Source organism: Malurus melanocephalus, unplaced genomic scaffold (genome assembly GCF_030028575.1).
Source record: "Malurus melanocephalus ecotype Western Australia unplaced genomic scaffold, MMel_1.1 scaffold_403, whole genome shotgun sequence".
NCBI lineage: Eukaryota > Metazoa > Chordata > Aves > Passeriformes > Maluridae > Malurus > Malurus melanocephalus.
Window position 1 is genome coordinate 469,862 of NW_026623635.1, and position 10,339 is coordinate 480,200.

General features: G+C 51.7%; 1 protein-coding gene across 1 annotated transcript in view; it reads right to left on the minus strand.

The window, feature by feature from the left end:
- Positions 1-10,339, minus strand: part of CACNA1G (calcium voltage-gated channel subunit alpha1 G) — a 141,328-nt gene that overhangs the window by 86,460 nt on the left and 44,529 nt on the right. Inside the window, exon 4 of the mRNA XM_057379402.1 lies at positions 885-982. Within this exon, the coding sequence (XP_057235385.1) occupies positions 885-982 (98 nt within the window). The remainder of the gene's footprint in view (positions 1-884; positions 983-10,339) is intronic.

The following is a 10,339-nucleotide window of genomic DNA, read 5'->3' on the forward strand; positions in this document are numbered from 1 at the left end:
GGATTCTGAAGCTTCTGTAATGATTGAAACATCAGCAAAGCCAGATTAAGTTCAAGAGTCAGGAGCAGGAAAATAAATAGATCCCAGGCACTTCCAGCATCAGCAGAGAGAACTGAAGCTGATTAGTTCTCATCAAGGCATTGAGCCAGTTCAGACAGGGGAGCRCAGACTTGGATTTAATTTGGCTAAAACAAATACTGGGTTTGATGACTAGGATTGTAGGACCAGGAAAAGGATGCTTTTGGTACTTACAAAAYATACCTGGTCCATACAGCTCCGAGTGGGATGGAGCTCAGTGACTGTCACAGAGCACTGGGGTTTGCCCAGCATGGGGCAGTGGGAGGGTTTGGGATGGCGAGGGCCATCTGGGGCTGGGCTGCCATGCAGGAGCAGGCAATGCCACCCACTGCAGCTTARAGTGGGGCTTTGTTCATGACCTGATAAACCAGGACCGAAGAGCCATAGCTCATCCACCCAGGTTTGCTTTGGAGATGTTGGGACCAGCTCTGGGGTGCTCAGCACCCCCCTGGGGCTGTCTTTAGATCAATGAGATCTCCTCACCCCAAGATCTCAGCATGGCTCAGACCCCTCTGCCTGTTTGCTCAGTCCATCCCTGTCACCTGCATCCCTTTAGCAGCCTCCTCAGACCCTCTCAGATGAGAAAGGAAGGTGCCTGAAGACAGTCTTGGATAAATTGCCTCATCTCTGATGCCACAGGTGRCAAAAAGAGCTCAGAAAGTGGTGGTAGAACCCATCACTGCCAGGCTTGGGTGACCCTTTGGAGCTGCCATGTAAGATGGAACTGTTTATGTTCACCCTTCCATCTTTGGGGCATGGACCCAAGAGAGCTGACCCCAACAGGGAGGAATCGGGATGTGACTTACTGGGGACCCTGTTGATGGCCCTGAGTGGCCGCAGGACTCGGACGGTGCGGACGGCAGAAAAGCTGACGTTCTGCAGGTCCAGGGAATACTCCARCATCCTGGGAAAGACACAAAAACACGGAGCAGCGTCACAGATCCGGTGCAGAAATGTTAGATTATCAAACATTATAAAGCAAACATTAAATGCCAACCGCTCACAGAGGGACTTGTTACTGCGTCGCTCCCATCAGGAAAGTTTGCCAGAGGAATTAATTAAGGGTTGTTTGCGTATCAGGATAAAGTCAATGAGGGGGAATGTGATACACCAGCTCACACAGCCACAGATCTCTCTCTCAGCTGCTTTGGTTACTGTTTTTTTGCACAGGGCCAGGCAGAAGCTTCTAAAAGTCCCTTCATGCTCCAGAGGGGAAATTTCCAGGCACAGCCTTGGTTTTAACAACTTTACAGATACTCAAATGAATCTGAGTTTGTTGGGCTGAGCACCACCATGATCTTGGAAGGAAGAAGAGCATCTCCTGGTGCTGACCCCTGTGTGGGGCACAGGAAAGGAGCAGCACAGGACACTGAGCTCTGCTGCCTCTGCCCAGCACAGACCCTTGGCACGTGGGACCAAAACTGGTAAAACTTGTGGGAAAAAAATGGGGCAAACATGGACCGAGGAAACTCACAGTGCTCCCACTGTCTGACAGGGTTATTTCACTGCTCAGGGTATGAGGGGAACTGTCACAGGACTCAGGATGGCTGCAAGTCCCTGGGGTGCCCCAGCACCTCTCACTCTTCTCATGGCCCCTTTGCTCAAGCACAGCAGAGCCATCAGTCAGACACCTCCAGGACTTTGTTCTCTGGCTGTGGGAAGATCCAAGAGCTCTGGGAGAATATTCTTGGAGAGGCAGAGCCAGGCAAAGGCAAGGAAGACAACCCCRAGGCTCCCCACACAGCCAGGCTCCCACTGCCACTGGCAACCACAGGATATTAATCTCTTCCGAAAATTACCAAGCTCCATATCCAAACAAGCTGGGGAGACTCTGGTGGCTAGAAGCCTAACTTCCAGCCTGCATTTATTGAGGACAAGCTCATATCCATTGGTTCTTGTGGCAGCACTGTGTTTTAAACAGCTTCTCTAGCTGTTATTTGTCCCTGATGTTTACCCACCCATGTATTTACAGAGGACAARCCACATCTCCTCTCAGCCTTGATTTTGCAAAGTCAAACAAATCAAGTCCTTCCAGCTCCATCTCACAGACAGGCTCTCTGCTTCTCAGTCACAGCCTTCCTCCACACTTGCCCTGGCCTGAATTAATCTCACCTGATCAGGCATCAATCTTCTGGAGGAGGTTTTGGTGGCTCCTTGCACAAAGACATCAGTGCTGTCCCCTCCCTCCCTGCTGCAAATCCCACAGGATCCAAACCCTGTGATGGGTCTCTCATGCCTGCAGCTCACTGGAGGCTTCTGCCCTTTCTGGGATCAGCCAAACCCACTCTGCTCCCTCCTGGCCTCCAGCAGGTGAGGGGCACCCAGGGTGCAGAAGGCTTCCTTTCCAACMCTCAAATAAATGGCTCCATGTGCAGTGCAGTGAGACTTTACCTGACAGACTCTAAAGAGAAAAATGATGACCAAACCATGTCTAAGATTAAGATAACCTCAACATCTCCCTCTCTGTTTAGCTGAGCCMCACAGGCATGGGACAGTCTCAGAAGAGGTTGGATAGGCACACGTGGATGGGGTTTGTTCTCAGCCTCTGACCAGAGAGAAAGGCAGCATGTCCATAAAATCCCACCTTCCCTGGGGGTAGAAAATGAGCCCCTTCTTCAGTGCAGAGGACTCCCTGCATTGGGCAAGCTTTACCTAAGTTGAGGAGAGGGGCAGTGATTTCCCTTGCTACCGTGGTTTTCAAGTTCCACTCGCTGTTCAAAATTATTTCTGTGCACTTGGCAATATTCAGGTAAAAAGCCCATATCAAACACACAGCTTTTCTTTCATCCATTATTAAAACAGAGGCTGCCAGCAAAATTCAGAGCAGCACATGGTTACTTGCACCAAGACAAATCATTTTCTGATTAATGACAGCTCCAGACGCGCTTCCAGAGATGCGAGCGCTTGTAAGCTGCAAAGGACGTGCTGTAAATGCATTTTGATTTAACTTATTAGGGAACAATTATAATGCCAAATTTAAAGGAACGAGCCAAACAACAACCAAGAGGCTTGAGCAAACACGTGAACACCAAGACCAAGGGCAAGAAGGTGCTCTCCTGCCTCTGCTCTCAGACACAGCAACCAGAAATGGTGTGACAGCACTGCCAAACTCAGCCCCACACACAAACCACAGGGTCCACACCTTGCTGGCAACCAACAGCTAAAGTGCCTTGAGAGAACCCTGCACTGGAGAAAAAAAATGTCAGCAAAGCTCAGTCACTAAAGAGCAAGTCCAGTGAGAGCACCAGCAGCCCCCAGCTCTAAGGTCACTTCCCAAGGCACGGGGAAGCACGGCAAGAATCAATCCACATCCCTGGCAAGGGAAGACACCCAGGGAGAGCAAATGTCRGGATGTCACCAGCTGGCGAGGTGACAGGTACATTCACCAGCAGATACAGCATTTATGCATTGGAAATCTGCAGTGTAAAAGGCTCCTGATGAAGCTTCAATTCAAATGTCATCTCTGCTCAGAGGGGAAGGCGCGATGCCTGTCAGCGCCGCTGCCACCGACCTGGTGCCCAGCCAAGTTGAAGGCTCAGAGAGAAACTCAGCATTAAATAGGATGGATTCACAGCTCGTCAGAGTGATCAGCAGCCCCCGATCGCTGGAGTTATTCAGAAGGAAAGCGGAAATATTTAGGACTTTCTAAGAATAAAAGTGGAGCATCTGCAAAGCCAGACGTACAACGGGCTGGTGGTGGGATGCGGAGAGGGAGCTGATGCAAACCTTTGGCAAATGCTTCTCCAAGCAGGAAAACTCCCAGGGCTCAGCAGACAGGCACAAGGGATGGCTCAGGATGGACCAGGCAGGTAAAATTCRTTCCTATTCTGCCTGGAGACAGTGAGTTGGAGCATGCTGGGGTTTCTCTCATGTGAAACTCAAAGCACCGGGAAGGATTTCCTGAGCGCAGTGCCAGGCAGCAGCCCTGAGGCAAAGGGCTTTCAGAAGCGATGCTCAGGGCATCACAGGAGGGGTTCAAGGGGTTCTGCTTACCCAGAGAGCCCCTAACAGAGCACAGAAATTCCAGCAAAGTCCTTCCCACACCTAGCCAGCACCACTTCTCTGAAGCATCCTGCTCTCAGCCCTGAATCTGCTCCCATCCCCGGGAGGCAGAGGATGGTGCGAAAACCCAGCGGAGTCACACGGGGAGTTTGTGCTGAGCGCACATTCCGAGCAAAACTTGAGCTGTCCCCTTTGACAGCTGGGTGCTGGGGATGCTGCATGTCCAGGGGATGTGACCGAGGTCACACGAGGAGCCGGTGGCAAAGCAGCAGCGGCTGCAGGCAGAGCCACCCCCGAGAGCTGCCCACCCCCTGCTCGCTGAGAGCCCTGCGCTGCCGGCCAGAGATAGGCTGAGATTTATTCAGCGTTAAAAAAGCTTCCAAAACCGGGCGTGTAGACACCCTTTATCTACAAAGCACAGCCATCAGTGGGTGATATTAAGCCATCGGTGCTGGAAAAGACAAGGGGAAATTATTTAGGCGGCGTTGTGGCTTCAGAAAGCTGGAATGAAATTCTACCCCCCSCTCCCCGCCCCGGCTCTCGCCAGCTTGGCTGTGCTCTGCTTTCACTCAGGGGCTGCGTTTGGAGCCTCGCGAGTCTCACCGCATTCGTGGGTGTTGCTTAATTTTAAAAATACTCATTTCAATCAAGCTGAACAGAAGAAAAAGGAGGAATAGCACCCTGAGAGTGTGAACCCTGCTGGAGCCGGCTGCACCGTGTGTCCCAGCCAGGACACTTGACTAATGAGGCTTTTGAAGCAGCAGCAAGTTCAGCTGAAGAACTGAAAGAAACTAAAGAATTACCTTTTTAAAAGTCCTGAAACTTAAAAAAAAAAAAAAAAAAAAAAAAAAAAAAAAAAACCCAAAAAAAAACACAAAACCCCAGGCTTTTCACAGGTAGGTTTGAGTCAGCTCAAACTGCGAGGGAGACTGCTGAGGGTTTTCTTTTACCCAGCAGGTTCCTGTGAGTCAGGGATGCTCGGGATGCTCTGCTCCCAGGGCTGTGGGAAGGCAGCACCGAGCATCCACAGCCACRGATTTCGTCAGTGCCCAGGTCTTGGCAACCCTTTATCCACCCAAAAGTAACTTAAAACATCAAATTGCACAGCTCRGCCCCAGATAYCGAATTCCTGGAGGTTTGTGATGAYKARTGTTGGCTTGATGTTGTTCTGTCACCTCTGCTCAGAGCACAAAGCACCTAATTTGGGATGAGTCGGGACACAGGGGAGGTGGCTCCCACTTTCCAGGACACTCACATCCACCCTGGAAAGCCCAGGAGAGGGCTGGGAGCGGATTTGGTGCAGCTTTCCCTGAGCCCAGCGGGGCTGTGGCWRTGGCAGTGGCTGCACATTGGGTAATTGCGTGTGCAAATCAGCCTCTTACACGGACAATTACCCCCCGTGCTCGCTCGGGGTGTCCAGAGAGCACTGAGGGCACTGCTGCCACGTCCCCAYGCGCTGCTCCTCGGGTGACAGGCTCAACAGAGCCACAGGGGATGAAAAAAGCAACATTCATCCTGTCTCCCTGTGAGTTTTATGTTTTTAAGGGATGAAGAGATGAATACATGGAGGGAGAGCAGCGGGAGGCTGCAGCAGGGGCTCCTTTAGACCCTCTTTCTTCCCCAAGTCTGAACCAGGGGGTGGAACAGCRCCTTGATCAGCCTGGTTCAGCTGAAATGCCCTTCAGAGGAGCCTTGTGAGCGGTCTGGCACCGTGGGGTGAAGGCCACGGGCTGGAAGCTTCACCCAGAGCACCCAGCAGGGATTGCAGCTYCCCGCAGAGACCCATCTGCACCGCAGCCCTCGTTCCAATTTCTGAGCTGAAGAGAATTCCAGACCCCATCGAGGTTTGGATGGAGCAGAGATGGAGTGGGGGCTGCAGCATCCCTTTCTCTCCTGTCACCTGTGAACAYGACAGGGCTTCCTGCAGCCCGTTTCATCCCCGAAATTCAGCGCTCAAAAGCGGCAGGGAGAAAGACATCCTTAAAGGTTGTTTGTGAAGGCTTCAGCRGAGCTCACTGTTTAATCCAGCCTTCAACGGAGGGAGGAAAAAAATCATAACAAACATTAGAAATGTTCAGGAAGCAAAGAGAGAAAGAGGTGGTGTCTGTTCGTGAATAAAGCAGCCTGCCAGCCACCTCCAGCCACAGCTCCTCTTCAATCGTAAGCAAAATATTCCAGAAGTGTTTAACTTTGCTGCGAAGTCTTTGAAGAGGCTCGTTACCATTACAATGAGCAAAGCACAAACAGGACTCCGCAGCCTTGGCCAAAGAACTGACTGAGCCCGGAGTAACCACAGAGCCACGGAGCTCAAACAGGGGATGATGCACAGCCCTGCTCGGTGGGGAGCACAACGTGGGCACGGGAAGGCAGAGAGGAACCCCCCCGTGAGCTTTTAACAGCACCAAATTATCCCCTGGTGTAAAGCCCTCTCACGGGAAAACAATAAACCATCCGGGATTTTTGTTGTTTTGGGGTTAGAATCATAGAATAGAGTCATAAAATCTCCTGAGCTGGAAGGGAACCACGAAGATCAAAGTCTTGCTCCTGGCCCTGTGCAGGATAACTCCAAAATCACACCATGGGGTTATTTTGATGAGGATGGCTTAAAGAACGATTCAATCCACACAGATGCAGAGGTTCAGGGAAGTCCTTATCCGAACAAAGCCAAAATGAGCTGCTGGGACTGCAAAAAAAGGTGGAGCTGGGGCTGGGCCCAGATGGGCAGGAGGAAGATCTCAAATCTGTGGCTCTTCCCATGGATTTAGAAAGAGATCCCTGACCCAACCCAGGAGGAGAGCAGATGCTGTGGTGGCCGGGGAGACACCAAGTCAGGGCACATTTCCATCCCCCATCTCCAGCTGACCAGCCCAAGCCTCAGCCAGCATAAAACTGAAACCACTCTGCATATTTTGGGATGTAAACAAGCATCCATCCTCAATACATCCGTGTCTTAATGCTGGGAGAGGTCAAAATCGTATCGAATCAACTTTGGAGGGCAAAGAGCTGCCTGCAATGCCTGTTAACCTTCAAAGTGTTCTCTCACGGGCAAGCTCCCCAGATCCCCTCCTCTAAAAATAATGCAACACAATTATGCCATTCATGCYTTGTTTTCCCTCCCCTTTTCCCCCCACGCAGCCCCGTAACCTGCAGCCAAAGCCGTGTTTCACCAAGCAGAGTTTCGATAATACAGCACTATTCTCATCTCCGGCAAGTTTTACTGTAATTACAGAGATGTGTTGCAGACATTACACACTCTACAATTAGCACTAATTGCATTACATTGTCACAAAGAAGTCATTTACTCTCCATGAGCTCACRAGATCGCTCTGGACAGTTTAACAGAGCTGAGAAACACTTAATGGTATCCCAAGGAAGTGGCCAGCAGGAGCAAGGACAACATCTGAGAGGCTCTCCCAGCCCTCCAAGAGGCAGACTGGGGACAAAAACACACAGAAAGGCTGCACCACAATGATAATGTCAGGTCCAGAAAGTTCTCAAGGAATGGGGAGGATGAAATGCTGCAAGTTTTTTTTGGGGGGTTGAAGCTGGTTCTAGACTGGTGGTGGCTGGGAAGGATTTCTGTGAGTGCTGTGCCCATGGGAATGTAGAGCCCAGTATGGCAAGCTTTTCCCATCTGAGGCCCCACAGAGGTTATTCTCTCCCCTGGCATCACTTTTGGAAGCCCATGGGAAGGGAGGTGGCAGGGAAAGCAGGAGAGCAGCAGCCCAGGGTCCTGCTGGGCACTGAAGAGCTCACACTGCTGCTGCTTCCCTTCTCATCTCACAGAAAGGGAAAAGGAAAAATGTGAAGGCAGAAACATTCACTGTGGTCACCAGGGCTGCATGGAAAGTTCAATCTCCTCCCCTGGCATCTGAGGAACCTGGCTGAGGTCCTTATGTGAGACTGACAAAAACGTGACTGGCKTTATCTGGTATCTAAGCAAACACTGATGGGTTTTGAGGATTGCCCTGGCACWCACTCTCCAGGGCCCCAGTTTGGCTCTGGCCTCCCTCCTGACACCTGATCAGATACAGGGCTCCTCCACACAGAGCTCAGCTCATCCCTTGCTCCCATGCTCTGCTCTCAGCACTGTGGGCTGGGTGCTGGTTTTGATAATTTCCCCTGTTTGGGAACTAAAAGCTTCACTAAGAACTACCTGAGAAATTTCCCTCTGTCTTGACCCTGAAGCACTTTTATCCCTTATCCCTTACAGTGTTTTTTTTACCTACATTTTAAGCCTGTTAGGGGTTTGAGTCTCTATTTTTCTCCTCAGCTACAGCAGTGCCCCATTCCTACAGCCCATTCTCACTTTCCCTGGYGCTCAGCAGGCGCTCCAGGATTGCAGCAATGCTCTGAGCAGGATGCAGCACTCCAGGATGGATGGGCTGGGATTGGAGGAGAGCACAAGGGCATGAAAGGGAGCAGAGAAAGGCGGCTCTGGGAGAAGGAGAGGCTCTGCTTTGTATTTGAATCCAGTTCGATCTTTCGCCAGCAGAATTGGTTTTGACTGGACCCAGATGGGAGCAGTTCATGCACATGAAGGAAAGAGCCATCACTTAGYGAGAGGCAAAGCTGACCTGGCAGGAGGCACGAGAGGGTCACACTGCCAGGCTGCAAAAAACCTCTGCAGCAAAAAAAAAAAAAAGTGTCTGCACGTCAGGAATGGGGGGCAGCTGCTGCAGGGGGGGTCTGTGCCATGATCCTGCTCTGCCCAGGAAGGAGGCRGCTCTCACACACCCAAACACCTGGCCAGGTGCAGTAGGTGGGCAGAGATTGGTTTGCTTAAGCAAAGAGAAGKGATATTCTGGCAGAGGAATGAGGAAGGTTCTTGCTGGTGTCCCTCCAGAGCGAGGGGTGGGGGTCCCCACAGAGGCACATCAGGGATAAGTTTGGCTCCAAAGGGTWTGGAAGATCAACAGACAGGACCAGGCTGGGAGGGGAAGGTGGCAGCACCCCAGGGTGGAGCTGGAGCAGCCCAGCACCCATGACCATGCCTCCCCAGGGCAGGATGTGTGGCCTTGCTTGAGTCAGACTCTTCATCACAATTAATTCCATTGTAAGACATAATAAACCAAAGAAATAAAGGTGCCTTAGCAAACTCCAGCCCTTAATGTGCTGCTGGTGTCTACAGCCCCACCAGCCCTGACTGGACCTGTGGTCCCCTCTTGTCCAACATCCCATCMCTGCTGTCCCTGACACTGCACACACTTCAGCTGAGCCTTCTCCTAAACTGAGGAGACAGAGGCTGCTGGGRCTGGAAAGCAGGAGGCTGTGATCTCCTACAGAAAACAAATTTATTGGGACAATTACAGCTGCTGGCCTTTCTGCCCTCCATATCCGCCCCCAGCCTGGATCTGAAGCTCACGGCATCTTTTCATCTCTGCAGCAATGAATTTTTTAAGCCCAGGATGCACTAGGAGACCTGGCTCCTCTGTTTTGCTTCTCCCAGCTGAGTGGCAGAGGTGTGTGCCATGTCCCTGTGAGGCCAGCAATGGGGCCAGCAATGGGACCAGCAATGGGGCCAGCAATGGGGCCAGCAATGGGACCAGCAATGGAGCCAGCAATGGGGCCAAGCAAAACTCACCATGGTGCTGCCCCTTCTTGGGGCACACCAAACCCATGCCAGGCAAACAAGCTGGGAGGGGCCCCTGCTTCTTTCCAGGAAAACCGAGTCAATTTGATCCCTAGTTCTATCAAAAGAGGAAAAAATGCACTGTTTTCCCAAAGGTCTTGAGGCTCYTGAGGCAGGGAGGGGAAGCGAGGGCCAGGAGAGATTCGTGTGTCAAAGAAATTCAGCTCTCTGGCYGGTGGCCAAGGACTTTTCATGTGGATTTCCAGCCTCTGCCAGGAGACTCTCGGGTGCTGGAAGAGCCCTTAATTCAAACCAGGTGCCTCTGAAAGGAAAACACTCAGAAAGGCGAACTTGGTCGCTTTCCCTCAAGAAAAAAAAAAAAAAAAGGTACAATAATGAGGCAGTGGTGCACGTTTCAGTGAAGGATCCTTCCTGGCACAGCCTTCTGTGATCCCAACCGCCCCCTCCAGCCATGGAAACCGAAACCTTTGCTGGGCTGGAGGRAGGAGAGCCAAGCCCCAGGGCATGGGCTGGTCAAAATCCACCACAAACAGCTTTTGTCATCCTGTCCTGCTCCCTGCATGAGCTGAGCACCAGCTCTCCTTCAGGAGCACCAGAGGGGCGGCTGGGGAGTGATCCCTGCTGGGAATCTGGGATGGACAACACCTCTGGGATGGACAACACCAC